This window comes from Dasypus novemcinctus, chromosome 10, assembly GCF_030445035.2.
Source record: "Dasypus novemcinctus isolate mDasNov1 chromosome 10, mDasNov1.1.hap2, whole genome shotgun sequence".
Taxonomy (NCBI): Eukaryota; Metazoa; Chordata; class Mammalia; order Cingulata; family Dasypodidae; genus Dasypus; species Dasypus novemcinctus.
The window spans coordinates 122621545-122638420 of record NC_080682.1 but is presented as its reverse complement, the minus strand read 5'-3'; the positions used below and the strand labels follow the sequence as shown (position 1 = coordinate 122638420).

Below are 16876 nucleotides of genomic sequence, written 5' to 3'. Positions count from 1 at the left end.
TGCCCTGACATCACATCTCTTTTTCCCTCTCCCTGTCCTCAGCAACTACTGTGGCCACTTTCTCCACATCAATGCTACAGTTTCTTCCATTACTAGTCACAATAGTTCTATAGTAGAATACCAGTAAGTCCACTCTAATCCATATTTTATTCCTCCATCCTGTGGACCCTGGGATGGTGATGTCCACTCCACCTCTATATCGAGAGGGGGCCTAGATCCCACATGGTTGTGATGGATAAGATTCTCCTGCTTGGAATCATAGACACTCTTGGTTCCCTGGTGTGGTGGTTGACCATCTTCACCTCCTTGTTAGCTGACCTGGGTAAGTCCAACGAACCGGATAGTAGTAGTAAAACAGATATACCTAGTGGAAGTGAAGAAAGGAAGGAAAGGATATATTGTTTGTATTTTACAGACTTCAATTTTGACAAGGGAGAGAAATTTGAAAGTTATTTAGGTCTCTATTCTAAATTCAATAATTTGTGAATACTTTCCTTCACAACTTTCCAAGAACTTTTATTAGTCCTGTCAGCCTGTCCTCAGGGGCTTCCACAGTTCATCGAGAACAAATTTTGATAGCGAACCTATTTTTTGCAAACCCCACAGTAATTATTTGGTAACCATTAACTGGATATTTGCATCAATAATTCAAATGCTGAATGATACAAATAACAACACTAATCTTAAAGTATTTATATTATTAAGATTGTATAGAGTGCAGACTTATAATTGTCATTTTTCTCAGTTTTTGGAGTGCTCATAGCTATTGTTCAGCATACAAAAGCATAAATATCATAGAATAGATAGGGCTACTGTGGTAGAGGAATCACAGGTAAAAAAACAGTTAGCCTGCATTTTCCTTTAACATTCAAACCAGTTGTATATAGAGGGAATAGGTAAAGATTTAACAGGAAAAACAATGTCTGGGCATCATCCAAAGGGGAGTCGGATCAATATAGACCCCAAGTTGGATCAACATAGGCCCCAAATTGTACTCATTATTTCCTTCTTTCATCATCAAACCTGCTTCTTTTCCATAATTTCCCACCTAAGCCATGGCACTACAATATTGCTACTCTCTTCCTATAAAAGCAAAAGAATAACTTTATCCCTGACTCTGCATATTTTATATATATACACATATATATACATACATACATACATATATATATATATATATATATATATATAGTCCTTAGAATACCTTAAAAATAAGGCTCTCACTGGAAGTTCTGAGGGAAGCGAGAGGGAAAAACAGGTGTAATTTGGGGGCATTTTTGGGACTTGGGAATTATCCTGAATGACAGGTCAGTGACAGATTCAGGCCATTGTATATCATGTAATAAGTTCCAAAAATGTGCAGGAGAGAGTGTAAACTACAATGTAAACTATAATCATCACTCAGTGGCAATGCCCCATGATGTGCTCATCAATTGTGACAAATGTGCCACCCTAATGAAGGATGTTGCTGGCGTGGGAAAACGGGACATACGAGAATTCCCTATATTTGTTGTGTAACATTTATGTAATCTCAATTTCTTTAAAAAAATAATAAAGTATATTAAAAAGATAAATGCTATGAAATAAAAAAGAAAATTAAAAGAGTAATGAGATTTCTCAGTCAGGAAAATAATAAGGCTCTTATGCCTCCCTACTGCTGCTGCTTTAAGTCAATCCTCTTTCATTAGTTTCCTTGCCCATTCCAACACTTTTTCTAACTAGATTCTCTAACACTAGTCTCTAGCACTAGTCATGATCAAAGCCAAAACCTTTGTCATGGCACAAAGGCCATTTACAATTCGTTCTCCTCAGGTTAGCTTCTCATTATGTCTCTATCCTGCACACCTTACATAGTTGCATTACTTACTGTTCATTATTCCCTGATTCACAAATGTCTTCTCTTTACCTAGGATGTCATATTTCAAAATACACTCTCCCTGTTATTCAGCTTTTGAGATTCAATTCCAGTCTTTATTTTATATAGATTTAATCAATCTATTTAGATCTGCTCTCCCATAGCATTCGGTTCAAGCCTGTTACACAACATCTTCCTCTCTCACTCTTACTCTAGACTATGAGCTCTGGTAAGGTAGTTGTCCGCTGCATATGTAATATATGGTTCTCCACTTCATTACAATTTCAATACTTAGTAAGTGCGGTAGATTGGAACTTTCTTCAATATATTCATTGTTCCGTTTTGTGGGAAAATCTTACACCCTTCCCCATGCAGGTCAGGTTTGGCCACGTCACTTGGGTGCGTCAATGAAATATGAACAGAAATGATGTGTGCCACCTCTGAGCAGAATTTTAAAAATTCCCTGCTGCCTGTTTTTAATTTTCTACAAGACTGGCAATGTCCCAAAAGGAGCCTGCTTTTTAAAAACAATCAGTGAATATGAAATGGAGGAGAGTCAAAGGCAATGTACAGTGAATATAAAGCTTAAATGAGAAATAAACTTTGGTATCAAGGCATTGAAATATTGGGACTGTTTATTGCCAAAACAGTTTAGTCTAAGATAGAGGGATATTTAATAAATGTTGTGGAAGGGAAGAAGGAAGGTTACAGAAATGTAAAAGATGAATTTTAGCTGGAAAATTCCAGAGTCAATTTTATTTTAAACTAGAACCTTTCGTTGAAAAGAGAGAAGAATTAAAACTTTTAAGAGTGGCTAATTATTAGAAATAATGGGAATTGGGGGTTGATAATAGAAAGGGGGAAAGGTAGATTGTAGAGCAGGAGATGGTTTGGTCATACAGTCTTGGGAAGAAAATGCACGTTAAGTTTTGCTGAATAAGTAGGTCCTTAAGAGGTCTTCAGGGAAGATTTAAAGGAATCAAGGTACATTCTGGGGAAGAGTTTTAGAATGGGATATAATTGTAATAAGGGAGGAGAAAAGGTTCAAAAGAATATTATTGGGACATATGAAAAAATTAGAATATAGACTATAAACTGTATATCGATATTAAATTGCTTGAACTTGATAACTAAAACTGGTTACATAAGTGAATGTCCTTGTTCTTAGAAAATATACATGAAACTCCTATATGTTCAAGGAGCATGAAGTATGCAACCTACATCAAGTGTTTGGAAAATAGATAAATGACAGGTGATAGGTAGGTAAGTAGATGATGGATAGATAGATGATAGATAGATAGATGATAGATAGATAGAATAATTAATAGAATGATACAGCAAACATGGTAAAGCATTAAAATTGGTGGATCTGGGTATCTGGGAAAGAGTGTGAATTTTGGAGCTTTCTTTATGGGTTTTGTATTATATTGCAACACTACTGTAAGTTTGAAATTATTTCAAAATTTAAAGTTTAAGGGAAAAAAATTCATCAAGTTAAGCCAAACTAAATGAATTAAGAATGATTTTTCTATTCCAATTCTTCAATTTACTCTGGTTCCATGGTCAAAGGAATACTGTAAGCCTGGCTAAACATCATTTAAAATACTAATAAATATGTATGCAAAGAAGTAGAAGGAAAAGGATGAAATGGTTATGAGGACATGGGAAAAATGCCTATCAGGGAGAAGGGAGAGAGATTAGATAGATGATAGATAGAATTTATCTAGAAGTGTGATCAATAAATGTTAGGTTCTTCTTCCTCTTCTTTCCCTAATTCTATAAAACATGTGTCATCCAAAGGTGTTAAAGTAGAGCCCTAATCTTGAAAAATGCAATGGTGTACCAGTGTAGTAGAATGCGTTACATGGTAGAAAGATAAGTTCGAGATTTTCTTGGCATTTCTTTTTTCTTTTGGATTTATCACTCCTTACGTAGAGATGCCCTATCATCTTAGTGCCAGTCCTGAAAGCACCTTTTCATGAACACGTTAATACTTAATAACTTGAACCAACACAGCACCATCTAACTTAGCCGGCATTTAGTGGCATTTCTTGAGACTCACACAGCAGATATTCTCCAATTACTTTAAATAGGATGACACCTATTTCATTATGTGAGATTTTGGAATTTTCTGTTCCCACACAAACGCCTTTTGAATTTAATTTTTTGTTGAATGAAAACATTTGGAACAAAGCAGATGTTAAACCCACCACCCTAACTTATAATGCTAGTAATAAAACATCCTATTTTACTAAATCCTTAACCTTAGAGATTTATAAATGAAAAAAAGAGACAGCGAATGAGAGAGAGAACATGAGGGGTGAGTAAATTAACACTCTCTAGGCCTGCCCCTTTTCCTTCATGGAAACAGTACCTGTAAAACGTTAGTCAAGACACGCTTTTCACAATCCCCATTAAGTTCAATGAATGAATTGTGAAGGGAAAATTGGTCCCATTATAAGCTTACATTTCTTATGTAACATTCATAATCATGGTGTTACATAAGAGAGAGCTAGCATGTATAAAAGGAGCGATTTAATTTCCCACTTCCTTGGAGAATGGGGCTCTGCCTGACAAATGGAGCTTCCTGTTCTATTCGCCCCACACCCCTGCATCTCCTCCAGTGCCAGCCCGACGCACATTCTCCTATCAGTGATACAATAAACGCTGCAAACCAGACGGAGAAAATGAGGCAAACAAGCCCACTTCATTTAACTTGTCAACTTTAACTAAAATCTTCTGAAGCTGGAAATTAGAAACGTGAAGGAAGATAATGTGTGAAGTGGCTGAAGTCAACATTGGGACAAATGTATTGCATTAACATTTTTTTCCCTTGATCTGCCACAAAAGTTTTTGAAATTTCACTAGAGATATATTTTTTTAATTTTTCTTTTAGCATTTTAAAAAATTTATTGAAATATGTCACTCATCCATAAACATACATAAACATTAAGTGTATAATAGTTGTGAACTTACAAAACAAACATATATAATATCAAACATATATAACATCTCATCCTACCACCAATAGCTTTCATTGTTTTTAAACCTTTTTTTAACTAATGATTAAAGAGCATTGTCAAAATATTACTACTAAACAAAGTATTTTCCCCTAACCAATCCAATTATTATCTTTATATCATTTATATATGAACATACATAAACAATTAAGTGTACAGTAAAAGTTATGAGCTTACAAAGGAAACATGCATAACATCATACAGGGGTCCCATACATCAACCCTCCACCAACACCTTGCATTGTCATGAGACGTTTGTTACAAACTGTGAAAGAACACCGTCAAAATCTTACTACTAATCATAGTTCTTATCTTACATTTGGTGTGTTTTTCCCCTAACCCACCCTATTATTTTTTTTTAAATATTTTTATGACAAGTTGTAAATGTATAAAACAATCATGCTCATGTGCAGAATTCCTAAACAACACCCCTCCATCAATATACCACAATGTGGTGTGTCATTTGCTACAGCTGATAGTATCATCTGATTGTTACCATGTCCATAGTGTACATTTGCCTCACATTTTCCATACTGCCTCAGTATCAACACAGTACGTCTTTTGCATAGATGCAAGAATATTACATTATTACTACTAACCACAGTCCATAAGTCACTCCAGCTATATTTTTCCCATACTTCTCCACATTCCCAACACCGTGCAGTAGTGATATACATTTCCTCTAGCTCACAAAGGACACTCTTGCATCTGTACCATCAACCAAAATTCTCACCCACCTCTTGGTTTACTGTGCTATCCAGTTCCTAGATTATTCTCAAGCATTCTGTCAATTGGCATTTACATAACTAGACTACCATTTTCAGTCACATCCCCATTTATAAACTAGCTGTTACTCACTGTGTGTTACCATCCACTGTATACATTTCCACAATTTTACAGTAAAGCTAATTAAAATGTCTACATACATTAAACATCAGTAGTCCACTCAGTCCTCCTCTTATCTCCTTTAAGAATCCACCACCTACCACCAGGTCTTGAAGATAATTTCCAATCATTTCTTCTAGAAGTTTTATGGTTCTTGTTTTTAGTTTTAGTTTTTTTTAATCCATTTTGAGTTAGTTTTTGGATAAGGTATGAGATAGGGGTCCTCTTTCCTTCTTTCAGCTATGGATGTCCAATTCTTTCAGCACCATTTGTTGATGGTTTTTTCTGCCTGAGCTGTGTGAGTTTGACAGGCTAGTCAAAACTCACTTGGCCATACCTGTGAGGGTCTGTTTCTGAACCAGAAATTTTATTCCATTGATCTATGTGTCTGTCTTTAGGCCAGTACCATGCTGTTGTTACCACTATAGGTAGGTATTATGATTTAAAGTCTGGAGATGAGGGTTCACTTTTCCTTTTTACGATGTTTCTGGCTATTCAGAACTCTTTACCCTTCCAAATAAATTTAATGATCATGTTTTCATTTTTTTCTTTAATGCTGATGGAATTTTTATCAAGATTGCAGTAAATCTGTTTATCAATTTGAGTAGCACTGACATCTTAATGATATTTAGTCTTCCAACCCATGAGCATGGAATGTTCTTCCAGTTATTTAGTGCTGTTTTGATTTGTTTTAACGTTGAGTTGCAATTTTCTGAATACAGTTGCTTTACATCATTGGTTAAGTTTATTCCTATTTGAGTTTTATTCATCGTATTTTATTTTCACCACTCTTTGACACTTTTAGTTACTTTTATTGATATAATCTTCATTTCTAGACTCTCCTCCAGGCCTCTCTCTCCTGTCTTTTCTTTTCAGGCTCTAGCACACCCTTCAGTATTTCCTGAAATTCTGGTCTCTTGCTTAGAAATTCTCTCAGTTTCTGTTTATCTGTGACTATTCTAATCTCGCCCTCATTTTTGAAAGACAGTCTTGCTGGATATAAGATTCTTGGCTGGAAGTTTTTCCTCTTGTAGTATCTTAAACGTATCAGACCTCTGTCTTCTTGCCTCCATGGTTTCTGGTGAGAAATCTGCATGTAATCTCATGGGGTATCCCTTATATATTATGCATTGCTTTTCTCTTGCTGCTCTCAGAATTCTCACTAGTGATAATTTTTAATGAAATATCTTTTTATCGAAGAGGACTTAGAGGAAGAAAGGGCTCATTTTGTTTATTTTTTTGTATCTTTTTACATCCACTTATGCTTTAGGAAGTATAATAAGTCATTTCAATCCCCTTTGGTAGCTTAATGAGTAATCTATGACCTTTGGAACAATTCCCTATTATTAATCTTTAAATAACTTGATATAACAGAGTATATAGAAAAAGTACATGCATTTTCTATTATTTTGATTACTTATATAATACTTTGCCCTAAAGTGGTTTTATCTGTAAAATATTGGAGCATGCGCTCTGGCTACAAAAAAAAAAAAAAAAAAAAAAAAATGTTAAGGATAAAATGCATTTGAATAAAGATTAAAAAGAAATGAATAAAAATAAATATCTAAATATTAATAAATGGTTGATAATAATAATCCCTGCCTTCCCCTTTTCCCTAGAACTCTCTCCCTCCCTCCCCCTGCCTCACCTTACCTCCAAATCCTCCTGCTTTGCATTCAGGAGGCTCCATTCTCTTGTTCATTTCAAGTCTTTCCATAGCCCTCCCTTACCCTCTTTGTTGTTACTTTTTATATTGGTAAATATATTAGTCAAAGGGGTGCTGATGCAAAGTACCAGAAATCTTTTGGCTTTTAGAAAGGGTGTTCATTTGGAGTAAAAGCTTATACTTACAAGTCCTTAAAGAGTTTCAGCTCAAGGTTGCTTTCTCACTGAAGTCATTTGCCACATGTTGAAGCAATATGGCGGGTGATCTCTGTGAGGATTCAGCCTTCTCTCTCTCAGCTACTGCCTGGCATAGGGCTTGTTTCTTTCTGGGCCTTCTCAGCTGCTCAGCCCCTCTGGTCTCTTTGCAAGGTCAGCTGTAAACTATCAGGAGATTGGCTCAGCTCTCTCTGGTGCCCCAGGATCAAACATGACAGAGTGCTCTCCTCATCCATGTCTTCTTCTGTGCATCTTCTTGTGTAATTGTCTGTTTATATAGCCCACTAAGCAGAGCAGGGACTTTACCTGAATTACAGCCTACTGATGTGATGGAATCAAGCCCTAATCTTAATTTAATCAAGGACCTCTCAGCTGCATCTAATATAATCAAATGGGATCATGCCCAGAGGAACAGATCAGTTTACAAACATAATCCTTTTCTTTTCTGGAGTTCATAAATAATCTCAAACTGTCATAGTAAATGTTCCCTTGCCTTTCTTCTTCTTTCCTTGAAGAGCACTTGCACCTCTTCAAAGAAAAAATTAGGACCACCAGTTTCCAGCAAACACAGAGCCCACACTGTATTCTAGTGGGAGACAGGATGGGGCAAGTCAGAGTCCACTTTTTTCTGGATGGGCCAGGGTGCACCTAAATTTGAAATACCCTCTCATCATGCCTATCATTTCCAATGCTGTGCCTCGTGCATCTTTCAGAATAAGCGTAGAATTCTTTTATTTATTCTGTTATTTTCTTGTACAGTGTAAATATGAACTCTTGGCTGCTCCCACTTGTATCTTAAAAGTCCTACATTACTTTGGGTGACGGGTGCACAGAACAACATGCTGTCAAGGGGGAAGTCCCTGTCACCAACTGAGATGGCCCATGGTAAGAAGGCCCTTCAGTTACCCTGAGATGAAGCGTCATTTCATACTGTGTGTCTTTAACTTATTAGAGAAGCACCACAGCACAGGTAAGAGGAAACGGACTATGAACTACCAAGAGGGTTTGAAGAACCAGCACGTCGCGAATGACCACCGTCAGCAAGGGCTTTTCTTTAACTTCTCTGTAATTCACGGGTAAAATTAGATAAAAATGAATACCATGTTATAGGGTGACTAAGTGAATGTTAGGCAGGTTTTGGAAGTATTTTTCTTCCTTATTTTATGATATTTAAGGAAAGAACAAGTAGTGTGTGTACGTTTAACATGAATTAGGGATGACTGTTGAGTCAGCAGTGTGAATGGAATTACTATGCCATTTCCACACATATACTGTATTATGCAACCAGTAATATAGTGCCCAAGTACTGAATGTTCTCTGCAGTCCGAGGTAAATGTAGGTGGAGACTTTCAGCACTTTTAGAGCCCAAGTTTCCAGGTTTATGTTTTTGCACTTTTTATTCTAACAAGCTGTTATCGCAATGATCACCTTGATGGAATGCAGGACAGAGGGAGGCCCGAGGCAGCAGCGGTTTAAGGACTATTCTTTTCAAAAGGAAAGCAGATGGAGCCGTTTGCCTAGAGGCTGTCTGTCCTAAACTGAAGGGTTTTTTCTTTCCCCACAGTGACGGCTGGGCTGACAGGTATGATGTGACAGATGGCTATCAGCGAGAAGCTCTTGGTGGAATCACCATCAAGCTCCAGTCTCCCGATGTCAAGTGGTTTGATGATTATTATCTGAAGCTCCGGCCAGAAACAAACCTCCGAAACCCTTGGTTTCAAGAATTTTGGCAGCATCGTTTTCAGTGTCGTCTGGAAGGGTTTGCCCAGGAGAACAGCAAATACAACAAGACTTGCAATAGTAAGCAAATTTACTATTTTCATTTAAAGTAGATAAGGTGAAGGATACAATTGAAGTGAGTCGCGCAGGGTAGCCAGTGATGGTAATCTGTTTAAAGGAGGACTGATGCCTAAAAAGAGTGGGTCTTGCTCTTTATGGTGATGAGCAGGTTTTATACTTACTTAGGAAACATAACAAAACAAGTATTAACCCTGTTGAGAGTTTAAATTATTAGTTATACCATCTAAGAGATTGGATACACTTCTGTAACATAATATGCTGAAAGGATCATGTGAGCTCAAGAGAGGAACTACATTTTTAAATCTTTTTAATAAAGAAATTGTAAGTTTTGCAGGAAAATCGTGTAAAAAAGTGTTCTCATATACACCCCTCCCTATGACTGACACTTTGCATTAGAGTGGTATCTCTGTTGCAATTGATGAAATAATATTATAATTGTAGTATTAACTATAGTCCATTCTTTACATTAAGGTATATTTTTTCCCAATGTATCATCCTATTATTAACACCTTGTGATACAGTGATACATTTGTTATAATACATGAAAGAACATTTTTGTATTGTACTAAAATTAACTGTAGTCCATTATTTACAATAAATTGTACATTGTATTGTACAATTCTATGTTTTAGCTTTTAATTTTTATTCTAGTAACATGTATATGACCTAAGATTTTTCCTTTTAACCACATTCATAATTATATTTTAGCATTGTTAATTATACTCACAATGCTGTGCTACCATCACCACCACCCATTTCCAAAGCTTTACAATCAACCCATAGAGAAATTCTGTTCAAATTAAGCATTAAATCCCCATTCCCTATGCCCAACCCAAACTCTGGGAACTTATATTCTAGATTCTAACTCCATGAGTTTGATTATTCTCATTATTTCATATCAGTGAGATCATACAATATCTATCCTTTTGTGATTGGCTCATTTCACTCAAGGTTCATCCACATTGCCACGTGGGCCATAATGTCACTTCTTTTTAATGCCGAATCATATTCTGTTGTATGTATATATCACATTTTATCCACTCATCAGTTGATGGGTGGTTGCCATCTTCCAGCAATTATGGGCAACGTCACTATGAACATTGGTGTGCATATATCTGTTTGAATCCCTGCTTCAGTTCTTTGGGGCTGTACCTAATAGAGGGCTTGCCTGGGCACCTGGTAATCTTATAGTTAGCTTCCTGAGGAACTGCCAAACTGTCTTCCACAGCGACTGCATCATTTACATTCCACCAGCAATGAATGAGTGTTCCCATTTCTCCACATCCTCTCCAAAACTTAACAATTTTCTGTTTGTTTAATAGTAGCCATTCTCGTGGGAGTGAAATGGCATCTCATTATGGTTTTGATTTGTATTTCCCTAATATGTTGAAGATCTTTTCATGTGCTCTTCAGCTATTTGTATAGCTCTTCAAGTCTTTAGCCCTTTTCTAATTGGGTTGTTCGTCTCTTTATTATTGAGTTGTAGGATTTCTTTATATATTCTGGAGAGTAAATCCTTGTCAGATATGTGGTTTCCAAATATTTTCTCCCTTTGAGTAGGTTTTTATTTCACTTTTGTGATAAAGTCCTCTGACATATCATTTTTTAAAATTTTGATGAATTCCAGAGAGAAACTATTTTTTTTAATCCTTGAGAGTAGAGTCTGCATTCTGCTTATTGCTGTTACATTTAGCAATTAGCATAGTACTGAGAATAGAGTGAGTGTTTCATATATAACTGAAGAATGAATAAATGAATGTTGAAGAATAGATCCAATTAATACTTCCATCAATGAACCATCAAATAGTAACAGTTATTTTCTATATAGAATTGTGCTGTTTCAGGTGACATAACATGATCCATGCCATTTGAGGACTTACAACATGAGAAATAGTGCTTTAGTAGTAAGGGGACTGTCACAGTTTGATATTGTTTATAAATTCCAAAAATAAATACTGGATTATGTTTGTAAACTGGTCTGTCCCTCCAGAAATATTAGAGTATATTGAATTCAGAGGTTTTGCTTTTACTTGATTAAATAATGATTAAGACTTTGATTGGACAATGTCAGTAGGACATTGAGTCCCCACCCCCTTGGAGGGTGGGGACTCAAAGAGAAACTACACTGCAGAGAAGGGAGTTTGGAGTTTTTTGAGCTGGAGCCCAGGAAGTAAGCACACAGATGAACAAGGTAGCTGAGCCTGGAGAGAATTGAGCTCCAGGGAGAGAGACAGAGCCATTTGCCTGATAGTCTACAGCTGGCCTTGTGGAGAGAGCAGGGTAGCTGAGCCTGGAGAAAGGAAAGCCCAGGGAAGAGAGGAGTGGAGGAAGCCTGAACCTGGCAGATGTCAGCAGCTGTCTTGCTCCAACACAAAGCAACAGACTTTGGTGAGGGAAGTAACTTAAACGCCTTATGGCCTAGTATCTGTAAGTTTCTACCCCAAATAAATACCCTTTAAAAAGCCAGCAGATTTCTGGTATTTTGCATTTGCTTTGGTTAACTAATACAGGTACCAAACTGAGGAAAACTGCCTTCAAAGTATTTAGTGCGTCCGAAAAGCGATCATTACACCAACAAATTGCCATCGAATGTTTTAAGTTGAATAAGGCTCTATTCAGTTAGTATCTTCCAAAGAGAATTTTGACTATTATAACCATGTAGGATTAATACATACACACACACACACAATTTGATAAAAATAATATAATTAAAATATTTTAGTTAATGGTATAGTTGCTAATCTATGATCCCACTAGAGAACAACGAGGGTGTACATCTGAAATCCTGGCTCATGAAACAATTCCAAAAGGAGAAAGATAAGAACAATATAGTAAGTTTTCATGAAGCATGTTACCTGGAGGGCATGTCTAACCCATATCCTTGGTCTCTAGTGTTTTGTGATTTTCTAAAAATGCCATTACTTGGTAAAATAAGAAGCCAGAAGCTTTACATTAGTCCCTATTTGGGGAGCAGGACAAGGGAGGGATGCTGGGGTGAAGGGTATTAGAGAAGTAATGAAATCCAGGAATTAGAGAAGCATGATGTGGAATACATTTGCCTTTTTCCTCCTTGAGATTCTGGCCAGTCTTGTCCAATATCTTCTAATGCTTGTTTATTTTCCTTGTGTTTATTTTTTACTTACATGAAACAATGTGTGAGAATAAATTGTCTTGTGACTTTGTTTCACAGTTGCAATGTTTGCAGCTAATTTCCCATTTGTCACAGTTCCATCAGGTTCTGGGAGACATAGACGTCTTTCCTGCCTTGATATTCGGGGAGCGTATGCCTCTCTGTTTGCATGCGGATTGCTCTATTTAGCTACAGCAGTTATAAAGGGTGTGCAGTAGCTCTGGTTGCATGTCCAGGTCCTCTTTACTAAGGAGTTGGTGACAAGTCCTAACCAGCATAAAGCGAATTTTTAGTCAGTCTGCATCCTCTGGAATTACTGTTGCTCTCCCCCTATGCTCTTTGGGCAGAAGTTTCTCCTCTTGTATCAAGTTCTTTGCTTCTCTGACTCCCTCTTTTTGGAGTCTTGCTTAGATAGTCTTTAAAAGCTCTTTGATTTCCATGGAAACATTATTTCTATGGAAACTGCTCTGTAAAGCCTCCCTTTGGTCCTGCGACTGCAGCTCTTGGTTTCTCACCAGAGCCCCCTGCTCTGTTCCCTCTGCTCAGAATCTGTTCCCTTTCTCTAGTAGTAAAAAGAGGCCTTCCTTGAAATCTTATCTGACAACAGACATCATTTTGTACATAAACATGAATATTTCATATGTAATACATTTGTTATTCCTTACCCTCATTTCAGAAACAACAAAACAAAGATTTAAAGATGAACTAACTTGCTCAAGCTCGCGTAAGTATTATGCACTAGAACTTAAAAATTGAACTCAGATTTGTCTACAGTTTAACCATTACACTAACTAAAGAACTAGAATACTATAGGGTAAAAAAAAAAATCACCACCAAATTTGCATTAAATAATAGTTAATATATCAGTCAAAGGTACAAAAAACAAAAATAATTCTTAACATCATTTATGCATGGCTATGGAATGAAATCATATATACCCCCAAATTCATAATTTTTGTAACTGCTTCTTTTGACACTATTTCCTTACTTACCCAAATGTGTTTTTAGCTTCTCAATTCCCATTTCTTCAGAATGGTGCAGTTAGCACATGCATAGTTATAACACAACTGAATATGACTAGCTCTTTCTTAAATATAATGTGCTATAAGTTCTTTCATAAGACAGACTGAATGAGACAGTTATTTTTATCTGAAAAGCATTTTTGAATTGGAGTGGTAAGAAATATTAAGAGTTTATTATCCATGTTGGACAAGAAAGCTTCATCTAATTCACGGCCTAAAGTACCTTGAGCCTCCCAATAGATAGCTGAATTGTGTTGAATTGAATTTGTGTTGAATTGAAGTGGCAATACAGCTGATTTAAAGCTTATTTTTCTTAAGAGCTTCTTAGAAGGCAAAGTATAAAAGCTAGAACCTGAGTGAGAGGTATCTAAATCTAGTAGTATAGAATTAACAATAGCCTTATGGAGAATAAGGAGAAAAAAATCTGGTAACCAAAAAGTTTGCAGAAAATTCATATACTCAAAAACAAATAAATAAGTAAAATAAAGTCTTCCTGGAAAGAGACCAACTCCTAGAAATTAATTCTGGATGGATTACAAATCAGTGATATTTTTTAAATCTGGGGGAAAAACCAATGTGACTAATAGCAACACAAGGTTAATTGCAAAGCCAGTAAAGCTAGCTTAGTACAATTTTAGCCAAGTACAATTTGTTTTTCTTTAGATTGATGCATAATAAAATCTGGATATCAGTCTTTCAGCTAGCCGCTCCCAATTTCCCACTAAAATATAGATGAATACATTGATAACAAAAGCAAAATAAAAATAAAATCTTACATCAACAGTCTTAATGAAGAACGACAGCCATCGTAATGCCAGTGCTGGGGTGAATTCCACTAAAGAGCCGCAAGACCTGTGAAATCAGAAGCTGGGAAGACTAGCTACATATTTTGAAAAAATAAGTAAAAGTCGAGGGAGCCTTCTTTCACAGCATGCGTGCACATGAGCACACACAAACACACACACACATGCACGCAAACCCAGAGATGGAACACAAAAACACACATACACACACGTACACATATCCAGAGATGGGGAAGAGAGTTAAAGGTGAAAAAGAAACTACAGTGCCAAGAGAAGCTAATGTATGGAACTGAGGATGGTTTTACTCGAAAGTAATAGAATATATGAGATGTAAATATTTCATAATTTTGATGAAGTTGAATTTTTGAAGTCCCTGTGTTAAGAAGAAACATGGTAAACATTTAAAAGGCACAGTAAGATGGCAAGTATGATAGTCTAAATATTTTTCTTACCACCTGAAAACTACTACAATATTATAAAATAAGTATTAAAAAGCCATAGGTAAATGTACAAATCAATAGATAAATGTACAATAGCTATATTGGCAGATTGTTCCTAGAGCAATTAGCAATGAGGAATAAGGTTAAGTAAATCATTCACTCTCATTGTTAATAATAAACATACAAATATTACTTTTATATGTATCTATTTTAGACACTCTAAATTGAGGACATATTACTACTTAATCAGAAAACAAGACGAAAATAGCATTTTAAATTCTCTTTTTAGGATCCCCTCCCATTTTTTTAAGGAAGGCACTTCCATGTGTCTTATGTGTGTCTTTGTGTGTGGGGGGGTATATTTTGTTATTTCACAATGGGTAAAATACACATAGGAATGCTCATAAAGCACACAAATCTTAAGTGTAGAGCTTGATGAATTTTTGCTGATATATAGGTACATCTCTGTAACTACCAACAAGAGCATAGGCCTCAGAAAACTCCCTCATACACAATCTCAGTCAATAACATGACCCATTAAAATAAATTTTTCCTATACCAATTCATTTTTGCCAGTTCTTAAACTGCCTATAAGTAGAATCATACATTATTTACTCTCATTTCTGGCTTTCTTCCACTCAGAGTAATGTAGGATTCATCACTGTAATTGCATGAATCAATTTACTTTTTTGTGGTTGGTTAGTATTACTTTGTCTGATAATACCATATTTATTTATCAGTTCTTCTAGTGATGGACATTTGTGTTATTTATAGTCTTTAAGTATTGTAAATAGAGCTTCTATTACTAGCCTGGTAAATTTCTCCTGGCAGACATATATCCTGATTTCTGTGATGGAATTGCTAAGTCATTGACTAATCTTATGCTTATCTTTAGTAGAAAAACTAACAAGCAGTTTTCCAATGTGTTTGAACTAATTTATACTTCCACCAAAATTTATGAGACTGGAAGTTGTGTCACATCCTTTGTATTGTGTTTTTTATTTTAGACATTTGGTGAATATATGATTGTGATTTTTCAAAAAAAATTATTAGAGAAGTTATGAGTTTACAAAACAATTATACGTAAAATATGGAAGTCACGTATACCATCATATTAACACTTTGAATTGGTGTGGAGCATCAGTTATAATTGATTAAACCCACATTTTTGTAATCGTGCTATTAATAAGAATCCATGGTGTTATCAGACAGAGTAATACTAACCAACCACTGTTTGTGTAATTTCATGTATTATTTTTTTAAAGATCAATGTCAATAGTGGTATTATCCACAGTTACCAAAAGATGGAAGCAAACCAAGTGCCCATCAACCAAGGAACAGATAAACAAAATATGGTACAATGGAATATTTATTATTGAGCATTTAAAAGGAATGAAGTTCTGGTACACATGACAATGTGGATGAACCTTGAATACATCATGTTGAGTGTAATAAGCGAAATATAAAAGGACAAATATTGCATGATCTCATGGATATGACATACTTAGTACAAGGAACTCACAGAGTTAGAATCTAAAGTATAGGTTACCAAGGGCTGGGTAGGGAGCGGGGAGTTATGCTTAATTTTTACACAATTTCTCTTTAGGGTTTGTATTAGTGAGCCAAAGGGATGCTGATGCAAAATATCAGAAATTGGTTGGTTTTTGTAAAGGGCATTTATTTGGGGTAGGAGCTTACAGATACCAGGCCATAAAGTGTAAGTTACTTCCCTCACCAAAGTCTATTTTCACATGCTGGAGCAAAAATGCTGCTGATTTCTGCGAGGGTTCAGGCTTTCTGGCTTCCTCGCTTCCAGGGTCTTGCTTCTTCTGGGTTCAGGGTTCCTCTCTTCCCAGGGCTTGCTTCTTCCTGGGCTTAGTGTTCCTCCCTTTCTCCTGGGGCTTCCTTCTCTTTCCTCTGTGTGCTTACTTCCTGGAGCTCTAGCTTAATGCTTCAACATCAAACTCCAGCATTAAAATTCCATCATCAAAAACCTTCAACTCTGCCCTTTGCCAACGCCCTAATTATGTGACCTGATCAA

The 16876-nt window shown here is 36.1% G+C and overlaps 1 protein-coding gene across 2 annotated transcripts in view; it reads left to right on the top strand.

Moving 5' to 3' along the window:
* Window positions 1-16876, top strand: part of GRM5 (glutamate metabotropic receptor 5) — a 548158-nt gene that overhangs the window by 378005 nt on the left and 153277 nt on the right. For both annotated transcript variants that reach the window (XM_058306158.1, XM_058306159.2), the window contains one exon: window positions 9205-9440. In XM_058306158.1, the coding sequence (XP_058162141.1) occupies window positions 9205-9440 (236 nt within the window). The remainder of the gene's footprint in view (window positions 1-9204; window positions 9441-16876) is intronic.